Below are 17615 nucleotides of genomic sequence, written 5' to 3'. Positions count from 1 at the left end.
ACCAATGTAAAATCATATCAATGAGAGCGACCAGAACCTTTTAAGTGAACATATATATGAATAAAAAAATCTACAATTATGACAAAAGTACAAGTTTTAGTTATTGATGTATCACATTTGCCTGCATCTTCGCTAGCCAAGGGTCAGACGATCCACGGTGTTTCTCTATTTACTCTGAATAGAGAAACACCGTGGATCGTCACCCTTGGCTAGCGAAGATGACTTGCCTGGTTAGTTATTGAATTTTGTAAAAGAATTCTCTGAAAAATGTCCGCGAAAATGAAAAAAAATGAAAAAAATAGAAATAAAAATTGCTATTGTTGAATTACAGTCTTAATCCTTGGAAATATTCTGTTAGGATTTTAACGAAATTCATGCACAGTAATTTAATTTGAAATCCTGTGCGAAAAGTGGAAAAACAACTTCTTATAGAAAAAAGTACCTGTCTTTTCTGTAGGAAATATTTTTATCTAATACATTACAAATGAAATTCAAACAGGATTCTCCGAAAATCCTGTAGAATTTTATATAGTTCTCAAGGTAAACTATTTTTTCTCTTTGAAATTATAACATGGTAATTATTTTTTTTTCAGGGCAAATAAGTCAAATAACAGTTAAAGTTAAAGTTAAGCAGATTCAATGCAACCTCGACACTGGCATAATGTTCATTGGCACAACGTTTTAATTAAGGAATAAACAATCATTCTTTGAATATTATGAGGTGATAATTTCGGTCGGGGCGTGGTCAAATACAATAAAGCCCGAAGGGCTTTATGATAGATTTGACCATGCTCCGACCATAATTATCACCTCATTAAATTGAACGAATAATTCCTCATTACTTGTATTTATAATATTTCCAATTTGTACACTTCAAAACAACATTATTTTAAAACTACTATTTTTTATGTAGCACATGCTATGTATTACTACGCGGCGCAGCCAATACCGTTTTTCGGTTATGCTATAGACACGCCCATTTTGTGTCACTCATGTTTTATGAAGTTATTGGGTTTTAGGGTTCAAAATTGATTCGCAATGTTATCACAAAGACAGTTGAAAATGTAAATATATGATAATGATGTATAAGATTGTTCCTAACACGTAGAAAAGAGTACAAGATAAAAGCCAAGAGAACAATTTCTATATTTATTTTAACATCAGCATACACACTTTGTATAATGCCAATTTTTAAAATACATAAATATATGCGTATTTGTTAAGCGATACCATATTCTCTCTCTCTCTCTCTCTCTCTCTCTCTCTCTCTCTCTCTCTCTCTCTCTCTCTCTCTCTCTCTCTCAAAATGAACATTGAAAAAATCATTTACATATTAATTAATTAACTTGCAGTGGTATGAGTAAACAATTTAAGGATAAAAAATAATCCATGGACAATTTTTTTTCAGAGTATTTACAATGTACCATAATTAAAATTAATACTGAAAATAAACATGTCATAAAACACAACTAAAAGCTTGAAAATCCTAGCTGCTTGTTCATTGTCAATTCATGTATACATTGTACACATTATTTTATAATATGCATTTTGAGTCCGATCTAAAAAAAAGTTTAGGACTTCCGCCCCTTCGTCTTCAATAGTTTCAGTAAGCGAATGAAAGGCCTCTCAACACCAACACAAAAGAGAAGGCCGACAGCATACGACATAATCAAATGGCCAAGAAACATGTATGCCTGAAAAAAGAAAAAGAAGGAAATGTCATTTCCTTTTCGTAAGGAAAAGAAAGGAAAATGTAAAAAAAGGATTTACTTTCACTTGTTTGTAAAGAATGGATCGATGAAATGAAGAAGAACTAAAGTAATAGTATACAACTTAAAGGGGCAAGGTCACGATTTTAGTCAAAAATTATTTTTCCGATTTTAATGTTCACAATGCCTCAGTAAGGCATTTTCAATTGGCAACTATAATTTGAGTGTCATTCGTAGAGTTATAAGCAAGTTACATAGCTTGCAATTTTTTGCTATGTAAACAACGCTTTTGTTTACATTTTGAATGTTGAAGTAAAAATTCCAATTTTAGACCTAATGAATGTTTTAAACGTAAGGAACTGTTTATTTATGCTGAAAATGAATAAGAAGATAGACAAATCAGCTTGAAAAAGATTTTTTACTGATATATTGAACCTATGTTAACAACAACAGGACACGAGCCTTGTTTACATGACAAAGAATTGTGAGCCCTGTATCTTGCTTATAACTTTACAACTGACCCTTAAATTTCATTTGATCAGTAGAAATGCTTTCCTTAATCATTGTAAATAATGAAAACAGAAAAAATAGAATTTGACCAAAATCGTGACCATGTCCCTTTAAAATACATATCTCTCTATATCTCTCCAACAAAACCGCTGTTTTTCATGTTTGTATATAAAGATATATTTTTAAAAAATGAACTTACCATTTCAAAAGTATTCATATAAACCAAGACCTGTTTATTGTAAATGAACAGCACCATCACAACGGGGTGAATGAGATAAACAACGAACGATAACCGGGACAAAGGGAGGAAACCGCGCCAGGAAAGCACCCAGTTGATGACACCTAGAGAAACATTTCAAAATAATAAATACACTATCTAATGATGTCACAATATACAGGGGCTAAACCGTTTCAGGTATTTTTTCGTCCCCATAATTAAATAATTTATTTTTGGGTACGAAGCGGTTGTGATCAAGATTGTTCAAGTTTTTCAGTTTAGTGAATATGTGTTCATATACCAATATGGCATTATTGGTAGTGCACCAATAATTCAGTCTCTTCTGATATAAAGTGTTTGAAAAGGAATATTCAAAGAAATGTCCCGGTAAACCTAAAGTTAACATACTTTGAAATAATCAGACTTGGAAAAGAATAATTTACCTGGTATTAAAGAAATATTTTTAGACGTTATACATAAAAAAAATTGAAGCATGGAAATATCAAAAGAAACTTGAATACTCTAATATTACTTAACTCTTTGAATTTATTTATAATAACTATTTTGACTAACAATCTGGTATTTAAAGGTATCATTTTGTAAATTTTGAATTTACTGGGTGGCAGTAGATACATGCTGTAAATTATATATTTACTGCCATCCGGTCAATTCAAAATTTACAACACGACAAAGGTGTGCACGGCAATGTATATATCTCATTTTATTCTATTACATTAAACAACAGAATACAGTTATCCCTCAATACAAGGTTTAGAGCATTCAGCGGCATACACATACCTCCATAACCTTGTGTACATGCAAAAATCACCCAGGATAGGGCAACGGCCCACACCACGTGACTCATGGCCTCGTATACGGCCGATTCCACTGAGGTCCACGGGTCCCCTCCCTCACGATTCTTGGTGAACGGGGTGTAGGCAACAGTGATGAACAACCCGAAAGAAACCAACCATCCAAGAATATTTTGCCACTTTAAAAAAAAAGGGAAGGATAACTTTGATAACACATTTGCAAAGAATATCAAACAGTTCTACGAAAAAATGCGGTAGACTTTTCCATTTAGAAAAGAACGATATCATACTGTATATTTCAGCATACAAGAAGACTTTTATGAAATAATTATGAAAACTTGACATTATTATGATGACGTCACCTTGCTGATTTTGACTTTCTTGCTGGATTCTAGAGTATCGAATAAGAATCCCAGAAGGATGCCTACACAGTAGGCACTGACCCTACACCAGGGGGTGATGAAAACATTGTTCCAATAGTCCCCGCCGTCAGACATCATGCTGGAAAAATGAATAAAGGGTGGCCAATACTTTATTGATATCTGCTCAACTTTTCTTTTGATGTCGCTGCCATCACGTAATGAAATAATTGGAAATATGAAGGTTTATCTGAACAGTATCACAACATCGCTCTGATGAAGCATTTTAAAATGAATTATCTTTTGAGCATCAAGGAGTGAACATTTCTGTGATTTCTCGTAATATCATCAATATGATCAAATACAGTCGGGGTGATCAAATCCAATTAATCCCGCCACCCGACCGTATTTGATCACCTCATAATATCCAAAGAATGATTCCGTATATTTATATACTGTTATCAGCAATTGTATGATTAAATCATAAAACAGTCATGTCACTGATGAAATATATTGAACTGTACATTATAAAATTGATTAGTAGTGTTTTCACTGACAACGACATTACAAAATGTAAATATCTTTATGATTATAAACTTATACCTAATTTATAACACAATTACTAGTATAAAAAATATTCAGATTTGGATGCTGTTTTTTTTTTATAAATCACAAGTGTATGCTATGGTGCATTGAATGATATAATTGACCATATTAGTATTGCAAGTTTAAATTTCTTATTATAATTAAAACATTAAATTTATACCTTGATTGCAAGAATAAAACTAAGTAAGTCTTTTTGAAAAATTTGACATTAATTAAAATGTTGACTCACGACAAAACGTTTCCGGGGTACCTCCTCTCTTTGATCGCTGTCGCTACAACGCTTGCTGTCAAAAGGAGGCCGACAAAGACCGATCCCAGAGCAGACGACCTGATGAACAATCAACACAAAGGACAAAAATAAATGAAATATATATACTTGTACTTGATACACAAATACAGTTATAAAAGCTTGTTTTTGACGACAACAAATAGTTATAAAAGCTTGTTTTTGACGACAACAGACATCTTTACAACAAAGTTTTCTATAATGTTTAAGGTTCCAGCAGGTTAAGCGGTCTTTTTCTAACTCTTTGTAAAACATGGAAAGAAAAGTACATCCGGAGATACAAGATGTTTATGGAAAAACAGTTCAACCCAAACTAGTTGTACACAAAGAGGTTTTTGTTTGGTTTACTGAGTATCTTAGACGCGTAAAATGACAACAGCAATGTTAAAGCAATGTTTAATTATCTTTGGAATTTTTTGGCATAGAATATTTACAAAGGATGTGCATAGGCTTGTTTGGGCATTTATGGATTAAAATTGAAATTAATTTTTTCAGGTACCATATTTGTAGTCAGTAGCTGCATGTGTGCAGTCTGTCAACCCTAAATGTTCACCAAACTAAAGTTCTGCAGTTGCGCACTTCGGGCATTATTCAAGATAAACTCTATTTTTTAAATATCAAATTAAAACTTTTTCGAAGTAAAACAATCTTTTATTTTTCTTTAAAATTGAGTTATGTAAGATGTTAATACATACCATAGATAAATCATAAAGAGTATTGGGGTGATTAGGTAGAACTGCATTATACAAGCTAAAAACCACGACCAGGGCATGCACTAAAATAACATAAATAAAATTTGCAATATAAAAAAAAATTAATCAAGATATCATAAATAAAATGTGCAATATCAAAAAAATCATTCAAGATATCATAAATAAAATTTGCAATATAAAAACAATCAATTGAGATATCATAAATAAAATTTGCAATATAAAAAAAATAATCAATCAAGAAAAAAAAAGACATATCATAATTTATATATTTTTTTGCTGGAAATGCTATTGTTTATGTACCTGTTCAAAGGCAACGTTTCCCCTTGTGCCGACGATGTTGTTGATGAATAGAATATGATGCCACCAATCTTGTTTACATTTATCGGCGACCCCTATAGCCTTAGGATATACAGGACTGTCCCCGACAAAATGATACAGCCACACATAGGAGACCATGATCACCATGTACACGGGGGTGATTCTGGAGAAAGGAGGGAAATACATGTATATCTGGAATCGTTATCGAACACTCTCTTAATCATTTAAGATAATATCATGATGTTAATAGTTTGTCCTTTCAAAAAAAAGTTATAAGTCAAATTATTATAATATCGACTACTCAGTTTAAGATACCGAATTCAATTCATTTTCTACTGAAATGCACATGGTTTTTTTTATTTGATATGAGTACCTTTCAGTTCTTGATTATGTAAATTTATTCTAGCTAAGAAAAATATTATTATCATATATATTAATTACCTAATGTAGCGATTGGAATAGAGTCCCAATATTGCCTGCCATTCCACTTTTCCTTTATTTGTACATTTATTGAGAAATTTATAGGTCAGCAAAAACCCACTGAAATGGTAAAACAATTGCCATGAACACTACCCACAAAGCTGTCAAATACACACATAATGACGCAATGTTTTCTTACGCTAAATAATAGACTTATCGGATCAAACGTCATTAGAAATAGGCTGACAATCCTGTATCTTGAAAACTTTCTCTTTATCGTGAATTTGAAGAATATTGGTTTGGCCCGTTGCCAACGTTAACATGATTCAGTTGCAACCGGTATTTGATGTCTAAAACTTGAATTGATTATTATAATGAATTGGTAAAGCCGAGGAATTTCTTCTCTGGGTAATGCCAGTACTGATTGACCAATGTAGGAAATCTGGTCTTCATAAATTGAGTAATTGGGTTAGACATTTTGCAGAGCAAGATTATAGTAAAAAAAGAAAAATTTATTCTATTGTGCATTAATAAGAGGTTTCGCAAGCGAGACATTGACTTCTAGACTGAGTCTCTAGTTTTTTGGAAGTTGATTTTAATTAACTCTCCTATGCAGTTACTCTGGCAAACCGTGAGTGAAACAGTGTTGGACCTAATCACAAATCAATCCCCGCTAACAAGACAATCCTTTAAAGTACAAAATAATCGAGAAATTCGATGTAATGTATTCAGAAGCATTGTTTTTCAAGGAAAATTATTTATAAATACCCTGAAAATAGTGATATTTTAAATGGTACAAAAAATTTAGACATTTTTGTAGTCGTATATATTCCTACGCCAGAGTTCAAGGTTGCTTAGACAAAACTTTTCAGAAATATTTCGATTACTGTACTGATAGACAAAACACCGTAGTTTTGATGGTGTTAATTCTATCTTAACATACTGTATTACACAACGTGATTCATATGGGGTTTTCCGTCTATAGCTCGGAATCCTTGTCGGAAAAGCCCGATAATTCAAATTAGAAAAAAAAATGTGCGTAACTATTCAAATAAAGCTATATGTATAGGAAACTACTTGCCATGCAAAATTACTATTCTTTGATTTTTAAACTGAAGAATAACTAATAAAATCAACTCCCTACAGTACTTCAGTACTTTGATTTATATCTATACCTGATGACAAAGAAGGAATCTATGGCAAAGGGAGATGAGAATACAGCTTGAAACGCAAAACCCTTCATCATTTCCAAACCTTCCAATAGATTACCTGTGAAAACAAAGCAATTAGTACATGAAAACTGGATTTGATGTAATATAAGTTACACATTGAATGAAAATACACCTGATATACGTGACATTTTACATGTATCGTAGATCGGTATTGTGAATCATCTCAACGACATTTGTTTAACTATTATACACCCATTCCCTAAAAATGTCAATTTTTTTTTATATAAATAGTCATTCAAAATAGAATAATGTTTTTTTATTTTTTTTTATCTTTTTTTTTTAATAATGCATAAATGTAAATATGTTTTTCAACTTTTCAACATCAAACTGATCGTTGGGACTTGCCAGTAACTGGTGCTTTAGTTAAAGACAAAGCAGCAAAAAGGAAAGAGTTTCCCAAAACCAGCCAGGCCAGACTCAGAAAACGGATGCCGTGAACACATTGGATGGAATCTTGATCGTCATCAAATGACAACACGTCTGGTATATTCTGGTAAAGAGAAAACGCCTTGGCGACTCCTTGTTTCCAACCTGAATTTAAAATCAAAAGTTGGATACGGAAGTTATTTCACTAATGAGACAGGTTTTTTTTTTATTTTCACGAGTGTGAAGCACGATTGAAAATATCAAAAATGTCTGTCTCTGACACGAGTAATAGAAAAAAAACTACCGTATCCAACCACAAAGCATTGGATATAATGTTTTCCCCAGGTTTTGTTTCCCCGTGTTTGTTGCCATTTTTGGTTAGCATTCCCTCTTACTGTGACAGAATACCATTTTCCTATACCTTCACATCACTTTTATTCAATGGATTAATTACAACTTATATGTATTTCACTGTTGCAAAATGTAATAAATGTAGATACATTAGGTAACAACTTTTTAAAATGCTAATATATATGTACCTGATTCCTTTATTTGGAAAGAATCATCATCAGGTACATTAATATGACCATTGGCCACGTGACCTATTTTTTGTCCTGGTGAGAACGTCGTTTCGTCATCAACTTCCGGTATATATCCCTTATTGTCATGCGCGTCTGCCGTTGAGGTGGCAAACACGGGTTCGTCCTCTTCTCCGTCGTCATCAAATCGGTAGATATGAAATAATGTTGCGATGAAACAAATTGCCGCGATCAAACAGAGGACAAAGCTGAAAATGACAAAAACCCATATTTTCTAAATATTTGGAGAGATACGTTGGTTATATTTATTGAATACCAATTTTCGTGGATTTTATTGTTGATTTGATCCATAAAATTAATTTTTCATAAATCATTAAAGTTCAATTTCTAAAAACGTATTGTATTGATATAATCATTGTCCACTAACTTAATCCTTGAAACTGAGAATTGCAATTTTTTTTTTTTTTTTTTGCTGTTATTAACCAAATTCTCCATAAAAACGTCACAAAAATTAATCTCTTGAATATATTTCTATGTAAAATAGAGATTTTTGTATAATTTACAAACGTCAGAATAAATGGCATTCATGTAGCGGTATTTTTCACCGTCCGACTAAACGGTACTCTGATATTTTGAATTTGGCTAATTTTTATTGAACATAATTCATGTATTCGAAGAAACAAAATGGTTATTGTTTTATCAACATTTTCCAAAGACTGAAAACAAAAATATACTCTCAATACAGAAAGGACTTTGTGAATATCCCACGGAAAATGTAAATCTAATAATGTATATATACTTTGTTAAACAATAATGTAGATACAGTTGTACTGCGAAAACTTTTTTTCGTTTAGATTATGAATGACAAGATGAACTAAGTGACTTATTATCAAAGACTTTACATCACAATAATGGCGCCATCGTCGTGTTGTAGATCGGGAGCCGTGTAACAGACAACTGATGGTTCCAGGTTGAAACTTTGAAGAAAACCTAGAAGAAAAAGAAGGAATCTTTCACGGTTAACCCTTACACTTACAAAAAAAAAAAGAAAGAAAGAAAGAAGGAAAACGTTTAAGGCACTGTCAGAACAGCAACAAAATCATCGTCGATGACGATAAAAACGGGAACAAACCTAATCGAAACAGGTCTGTGACGTCATGTTCTTGGCAAGTTGACGGAAGACACAAACCCCATGTGACAGTAATGGGAACTCCATACGTGTTCTGGTAGATACGTATAAAATAATAAAAAAAAAAATTGAACGTATTTAGTTGTTAAAATTATGAAAAATAAACGAAAAACGATTCGTACAACACTGAAGTGGACGTGATAAAGGGAAATAATTCTTACCACATCTCCGATAAAACTTTTCACCGAGGTCATTAGATTTGCTGGAATGTCGAATGTGGCTCTGCAGTACCTACTCCCTGTCGCTGACAGGTGCTTGTTGGTGGCCGTCTTCTCCGGTTTTATGGCCAGACATTGATCGTAAGAACCGACAAAGTGGAGATTACCGGTAAGCGTACCCGTGGGTGGTTTACCGGTAGCGTCGAACACTGAAAATCAAAGTACTGACAGTACAGAAAATCGAAATGCATGGTCGAGTCATCGAGTTATTAACCCAGTGAAATTTTACGATTCAGCCGGTTTCAAATGGCACAGAAGGAGTTGCACTTTCTTTTAATGAAAAAAGCCCAACAATTAAATTATGTACATGAATTGGACAAAAAAGGTTTAGCCCTAAGCTTAATTTGCTCTTTTAAAATGTTGAGCGATAATCAAATTTTTCTGGGTACATGTAGATAAATTCTACTTTCAACTTAGACTTTGATTAATTATCCAAGATAACCATTTTAGTTACACATAAAACTTTGACGATGCTTGTGGCCTAAGCAATTTTAAAGCACTCCGACAAAAAAGAGGTAGACAAAAATGGACTTCATGATTATGCAGTATGTACGATGAGAAATGAAATCAGTTATTTGACACATAGAAGTGCTTCTCTTGGCTTTTCTTAGATGTCAGTTAATTATTGAACAATTTTTAAATTAGATTCAACAAATATTGAAGATACATCATATCCATAACTGTTACATTACTTTAAATATTCATTTGATTTCTTAATGATATCTGTATCTTTACTTACTTTTAACAGCCCACGTTGTCCCTTGTAGAAGATTGTTTAGATATATCATGGTATCATTGTAGCATTTTGGTGAGCTTGAACTCCCCTCAGCTCTCGGAAGAAATTGTTCAACTGGAGTTAAAACACTACTGACAAGGCTGAGCAAGCTGAAGCCTTCCCAGAATTCCATTTCAGACATCCGGCTATCATTTGCTGCAATACCCGACACACTGATTGTGTTGATGTATTCTATGGCGGCATCTAGAACCTTTACACCATATTTTTCGAGGATTTTCGTAGATTTTGAAGCAACAAATTTTGAATATGGTTGATTTAAGCCTCTGCTGATTAAGATGGAGTCTATAGCAGCCCGTATCCCAGACTCGACTAGGTTATATCTCTGCATGAATCCAGTCATGAACGGATCTACTCCGCTGGTGTTCAAACCACTGACATTCACGTGGTTCATGTCATCCACTACGCCAGTTGATATGTTTAACAAAATTGGATTTTGAAGGACGTTTGGAATACTATCCAAAACCCAAGGAAGTATGAACATGTTAATTTCCGGCTTGATTTTAAAGGTTGAAATCAAAGGAAGTGCGCCCAATAAAATATGTTCAAGTTTTTCAAACAATACAGGTTTTTTGATGAGTATATCGGCTATAAGAGCAACTTTATCTTGGGTGGACATATCTTTCAACATGTCCGGTATACCTGATAATGGAGATTGGGAGCTGACAGAATGCATGCTTCCTAGACTGACCAGCACAATCAGAGCAAGAGGTAAAAACGACCACAGTCTCATATTGAACTCTGTAATAGAAACATAACCAAAAAAAAAAAAGAAAAGAAAAGATAACCATGGACTATTATACAATCTCTGTGTTTAAACCTTTTTTTGTAGAAAATTGATGACATAATTATATATATTACACTAAACAAATCTGTTTTATTTTTTAGGTATGTAGAATTATCTTGTATATAAACAAAGCTATACGTTTGTTTTTACAGTTTTTCTGCAATGTCGCCACTTTCATATCCCGCATGAATCACCAAAGAAAGCATTTTTGTAAGTACTATAAAGTTCGAAGATTTCCTGGTTTGTACATGTAACCAGCACAATAAATACAGTTAAAAGCTCACGCATATCTCTGTGGCCTACATTTACAGGTAAATAAACAAGATATTAATTCTGTATCAGTACAGTACTGACCTAATTAAGATTTTGTTTATTGTTTATTTTTTTTCTTAGTAAACTTTTTTCAGTATCTAAATAATTAGAGATCCCAGTGCATTAAAAATCAATGTACGTAAATTTAGTTTTAGCGTAATGTTTTTAAATCGTATACTAGTATTTGTATGACTAGCGTGCATATTAAAGAGGCCGGAAGGTCAACGAAATACCCAATTAATCTACCTTGGAATTTTTAATTGGATTTTTAGCCAAACAATATCATTTAGTTCAGAATCATTTCGAAATATTTTAGCTTTAAAATTTGAATATTTCCTATATTTTCAAGCAAGGCTTTTCTTCTCAATGCGATTTATACAGCCTTAAAATGACCACTATTATTCAACCCTTCTAATTAACAAATAAATAAATTGTAAGTTAAAGGGGTTTATTAATAAACCAGTAGAGGCAAGAGAGACCTGAATTACCAATCTTAGATATATGAATATCGAATACCTTGAATTAACGTTCCTCAACTCTTAACTCGCTGTGTTCGCCACGTGGGTTAAGAACAAGTCGTTCGTTAAATGATAACTAATCCAATAGTTGCAAAGTTACAAAATAAACTTACCTCTATTTGATGAACATCGGGTGCAAAGTTGAATTCAGGATTCCTACAGTAGATTTTTGTGCACTGTTCAGATGGGTGTTTTGTGACCCTCTCCTTCGTTGACCGTTTGACTGTTTGATTTACAAATGCACAGGAACGCTAACGTTGTCTTATCAGAAACAAGTTTACTTTGCCAGATAACATCATTTGTACAAATGAGGTAACCACCGATTCAGTAAATGGGGATAAAAAAGAAAAAAAAGTTATGTCATTAGAAACGTTTAACCAATAAAACAGCTTAAAAGAAATGTGCAAAGGTACCTCCATGGGTTATAATACATTTATACCGTGAGGAAAAATGCACATAGGTTTTATTTATTGTAGATACTAGATCGGATTTATCTCTAATGGCACCAATTATTTTAAAGATCTATTGTGTAGTCAGCCTGAGTATTTTATCGATGAAATTTACCTCTCTTAAAACAATCAACCTAATAGATTGTCGACCCATAAAGAAAAAGAAAGAAACAATTTAACAATAATAATTCAAAACGTTTTTAGTATTATTTAAGTTAAGAATGTATTTTTTAAAACTTTCCTTTTTTAGGGGCGGGGATGGGGGGTGTATTTCTAAAAATTTTATTAAAATTATCTGAAGTTTCAATCTTTTTTTTTAAAACATTCAAACACTTTAAAACACATACTACTACGCCGTGTTAGTGTGAAAATACATGATGATACATGATGAATGGATCCAACATGATTTTTTCAGTCAGATACTAGGTCATTAGACAAGTTTATTCCGTGCGTGTACTTATGGATCATCAGTCAGTCCAAATTGAATGATAACATGTAACTTACACGTGCAGAGACTGGAGTGTTTTCGTTTTGTATTTTTCTCTATCGTAACCATTATCTTAAAGGACCGCCACAATCCCATTGGTAAGATCGGGATATTCCAGAGTGTTTATTTGCGCATCAAACGTACTTATCTGTTGAGGATGTTTGTCGTTTAATTTAATTCAACCTTGGAAGTTCTTACGAACAATGAACTTCCCCCAGAAATTATATTCTATTAGTTTAATATCAGTCTGCAAAATAATAGAAGGAAGACAACCATACTAGTAAATAGAAAAATTATGATCAACATACATGAAGATGTTAAAGCTTAAAAAAAATTAATTTTTTCATGCGACGTTGACCCCCACTGATAATAGGCCAGTAGATAAAGGGGTTTTTTTCGGCCTTTAACCCCCTCCCCCAATATTGATACAGCCATTATGCAAGTAAAGTAGAAACCTACAGAAAACGTATTATAAATATAAGATTTCGCTGCACATGTATCTTTTAGATTTTTTTTTACTTGTGGAACTCGGCTTCTACTGAATAATTAAGGGCATCTCTAAATGTCATTCATATATGTATGTACGTGTATCTGTAAGAATTTATAAACTTAGAGATGCACTTTTATCATTTTACGCTAACTTGTTGAAAAGTCAATGCCCTTCAAGTATCATACACACTAACTATAATATGTTCACAATATAGAACCATTTTAACAAGAGCTTGGACTTTAGGTAGTTGTGTCAAACAGCAATGTGCCGTAGGCCTGTCTATTTCATTGCTTGCTATTTGTCTGGCTTTTAGCTAAGACCACACAATCGGTCACGGTGTATATTTTGCTTGAAACCAGCGTCATTTCTTTGAATTGCTTTGACGTAAGAAATAGATAGCTACGTCCTACTGAAAGTCCAAGGTCTTGTTAAAATGGTTCTAAAGAGGGCTCGATAATCGTGGTCATTTTTAGACTATACTGTATACTAGTATCAATCTGCCTGTGAAGAAGAGCTTCATATAGAAATATAGGCAAACATCCACATTTTAAAATTAAAATAGATGGAATTTTTCTTGACTAACTGACAGTTTGTGGTTTAAAGTATCATCTTTATACATAAAATGTTAAGGAAAATCCGATGGATAATCTGTTGACCATCCAGCCTCCTTAATTACATGTACATATGCACGTGCATTACACCTGAAGCAAACGTTGCTTACCTGAGCATCAACCCAGAAAACACTTTATCAGACAGGTATGTGTACAGTGCATTAAGTGTGGGAGATATCAAATGAGAAACAAATTATATCATCATTATTCTCCAAAAAAGCAGAAAAAAAAAGAATTTTGAAATTAAATCCCTTTGTAATAAATAAAGTTAGATTAAAAATACTCCCTTTAAAGACTTGCATCATTATTTTCTAGTCAGGTTCTGATTGCAATTAATATTAATTTAAAGGTGGAAAGTGTACTACTAAGTGAAATTTAATTTTCAAAAAGATTAAAACATGTACACGTAGATCATGGGTTTTATAAGCTCGTGATTTCGTTTTATCATAAGTGTATTTGAGTGTAACTGTTATATATATATTTGTTTACTTCGACACTTATTTAGAATTGAAAAGAGCACACAGTTTCAAATATACCAACGAGTACGCGACTATCGCTCGACCCAAGCCCCAGATTAATTTGAAAAGTATACTTTCCGAAAAAATTTGACAAACTAACAGCTGTGGATATAATAGAAGGTAAACGAACAATTCGAAATACAAATTGAACCAGTGGTTTGGATGTTTTATCATACCTTTCTTAACTATTTATAGTATTCTATGTTTATAATTTAAAATATAATGCGAATCCATATTTATTAATAAAACAACTTGTAATGTACATAAAATGTAAAATAAGGTCCATAGTTCGAAAGTCCAAGATTTATACTTGCATTGCAAGTAAATTATTGCATTGTTCCAGTAATACCCGGTACTGTTTAAAGATACAAACGCATTACATATCGTTTCCATACTTAATTAATTCATATTTTTACATCGTCATAATTGGCACGTCTTTAAAAAGGCGTTTCCTTCCGCTGACTGAGATACTTTTTCATCAAGCTATGAGACTCCATCTTCCGTCGGGCAGTTTGGATCTTGGGAAATTTATCCAAGATGTTCGGCTGCGCTGGCAAAACGATAGAAAAGGCCTCGAAAATGAAAATGTCTGCAAAGGTAAGCTGAAAAGAAAATGTTCAGAAACATTAAACGCAGATCTTTGGGGCAAGACAACTACTGTGGTTTCATCAATATTCGTTGAATACCAATTTTCGTGGATTTCGTTGTTAAGTTGATCCACGAAATTTAATGTTCATTGAAGTGCAATTTCTGTTATCATTTTGTATTGATAGGGTCATTGGCCTCGAATTTACGTATCCTTGAAACTGTGATTTTCACTTTATCCACGAAAATTGATACCCTTGAATATTAATGAAACCACAGTATCAAAACAGTAGTAAAATGTCTCGGAATTTTTTTGGTATTAAAATTTTCACAGCATATATTCCTTAATTAGTTTAATGAGTCTTAAGCCGTGCGCAGCTTTTTGTGCCCAATAAATATACAGTTTTTTGTACTCAAATTTCCTGTGGAGCTGCGGATCTGCAGTTATGTGATTAGATAAAGTTTGAAAAATACGTTGATTATAAATTAACTAGATAGATGCATTTAGATTTTTTTTTTCAAGACCAATTCATCATAATCTTGTTTTATTTAAACTCATACAGTAAATTCAAAGGGAGACAATGGAACAGTGGTTATATAATTTATAAAATTTACATAAATTGCATCAATATTTTTGTATATTCCCTTTTATTAGGGAGTACAGCATGATTCAACTCGCTCCAATTCAAATATTAGTTTAACTCATTTCAAACAAACTGTTATTGAGTGCTCTTGTTTCAATACACTTTTACCTTTAGCCAAAAGGTGTTCTGATATTAAAATTTAAAGTCCTGTATTTTGACATCTCTCTCTCTCTCTCTCTCTCTCTCTCTTACCCTTTTACCCACTGCCCACCCCTCTGCACTTTTATTTGAGGCTATGATTCTCTCTATCTGGGTACAAGTTTTATTAACGCTTTCTGCCATCTTTTCCTTCAGTTTTTTCTGCGATTCCTGAAAATGAAAACGATAAATGGTTAGTAAAAGGCTACCATATATATTCTAAAAAATATGGTGTCACTCCACAAACTTAATTAGAAGGCAGTGTACATCTCTACGTAAAAATTTGGGTTGACACAGCATGTCAACCCGAATTTGCCCGTATAGCTATGTACAGACCTGCAGGTATCCTCATACTGTACCGACATCGCACGAAACATTGGGATGTTTGATCTCATACCTCGTCTTGTGGACCCAGAAAACAACTGAATATAGATTCTTTCATCTCTGCCAGGTACTCTATAATTTCATCCACTTTTGCTTTGTCAAGAAGGTTCTCTCCATCCAAGCCTGATAAAGTAAAAAAGAACCATCAGCATGCAGTTTACTGCGCCTGCTTTGCAATATAAATGAGTATAGCAATCTGGATCTTCAGCGTATCTTCGACATTTGTTAAAAAATTTGCAAACATTTAAAAACCAGTACTTGATTAGGCCACATACCAAAACACCTCGCCAAATGTCGAAAAATGACCAAGCTCTGGGTCATAATTTCTCCATCGATTTCCAAATACGGCAAAGAACCACTCGGTGTCTCTTAAATTTAAGTACAAAATTCTTGTTTAAAAAAAGGAAACTTTTCTTTAGATTAACGGTGATTTCAATTCATTACCAATGTATTTGATAAGTTTGCGAAAATGAGCAGTAGTTTCCAATCATCTTGCTAACAGCGAAAGTCAAAAAAGGGAGACAAATGAATTACATATATATATATATATATATATATATATATATATATATATATATATATATATATATATATATATATATATATATATATATATATATAATTTTATAAAAGTCTTTGTTTTTCCTTAAGTAAACTACTCTTTTCGTGATCAATCAGTAGACATGAACTAATATGCTAACGTGAAGATTTTCTTGAGAAATATTATAATATAAAACTTAAATTATAAAAAAGCCACGCAAAACTAATTTTGCTTCTTTATCAAAGACCCAAACATATTCTTTCTTCATTGTAGCATCACTTACTAGCTTTATACTGTGGCCAGTCTGATTGGGGTATCCTTTGATCCTGAAAAGGTATCCCGGCCATTGCAAACAGCATACGCCCCGGCTCCCCCCGGCCTCGTATGTCAAAGTAGTGGTACACGTATTTTGGCATCCTGAGTCTCCAAGCTTCAAGGTTCGACAGAATTAACGTTGGGTCGAAATGGCCTTTTAAAAAGAACTTTTATTTGCACGTATAGTTTCGCAACAGTCAATTGACTTATTTCTGAGTTTATCCTTGTCCCCAGATTGTACCAGACGAGTAATTGTTTGACTTTCATCTTAATTTCCAGTGGCCGGGTTTTAAATATCCAAACAATGTGAAACCACAGCATGAGCTCAAGTGATTGGTCAAAACGTCCGAATTCTTTTTAAAATCGTTTGGATACGATAACAGGCGGAAAAGCCACGGGTCAATACATATCGCAACGAATGATACCGGATCGCTTCCGTAGCTAATCCGGCATTTGATCCGTGAATGTGTGATTGGGGCATGACCTTGCATACGTTTAGTACAATGATGACGCGACAAATCTTTTGTTTATTACCGGTACTCTACCTTA

General features: G+C 33.0%; 2 protein-coding genes across 3 annotated transcripts; both read right to left on the bottom strand.

Moving 5' to 3' along the window:
- Positions 1 to 1135: 1135 nt before the first annotated feature.
- Positions 1136 to 12180, bottom strand: LOC128189344 (O-acyltransferase like protein-like). Of its 2 annotated transcripts, none has more exons than XM_052860916.1 (16): positions 12018 to 12180; positions 10234 to 11028; positions 9438 to 9643; positions 9220 to 9310; positions 8990 to 9077; positions 8088 to 8335; positions 7528 to 7713; positions 7126 to 7219; positions 5972 to 6070; positions 5513 to 5693; positions 5195 to 5274; positions 4443 to 4541; positions 3611 to 3749; positions 3235 to 3427; positions 2419 to 2561; positions 1136 to 1694 (listed from the first exon to the last, which is right to left on the bottom strand). In XM_052860916.1, exons 2-16 carry the CDS (start codon positions 11018 to 11020, stop codon positions 1572 to 1574), a joined length of 2757 nt encoding a protein of 918 aa, XP_052716876.1. In that variant the 5' UTR covers positions 11021 to 11028; positions 12018 to 12180; the 3' UTR covers positions 1136 to 1571. The 2 variants fall into 2 exon arrangements, with proteins under 2 accessions (XP_052716876.1, XP_052716877.1); XM_052860917.1 differs by lacking the exon at positions 12018 to 12180 and adding an exon at positions 11903 to 11982.
- A 2502-nt stretch (positions 12181 to 14682) lies between these two features.
- LOC128188965 (glutathione S-transferase 1-like) lies at positions 14683 to 17337 on the bottom strand. The gene is made up of 5 exons (XM_052860310.1): positions 17035 to 17337; positions 16486 to 16578; positions 16224 to 16333; positions 15881 to 15997; positions 14683 to 15061 (listed from the first exon to the last, which is right to left on the bottom strand). Exons 1-5 carry the CDS (start codon positions 17165 to 17167, stop codon positions 14897 to 14899), a joined length of 618 nt encoding a protein of 205 aa, XP_052716270.1. The 5' UTR covers positions 17168 to 17337; the 3' UTR covers positions 14683 to 14896.
- Between the last annotated feature and the right edge of the window lie 278 nt (positions 17338 to 17615).

This window comes from Crassostrea angulata, chromosome 6 (assembly GCF_025612915.1).
Source record: "Crassostrea angulata isolate pt1a10 chromosome 6, ASM2561291v2, whole genome shotgun sequence".
NCBI classification, from domain to species: Eukaryota; Metazoa; Mollusca; class Bivalvia; order Ostreida; family Ostreidae; genus Magallana; species Magallana angulata.
Note: the sequence above shows the minus strand (reverse complement) of the source record. Positions and strands in the feature narration are given on the sequence as shown.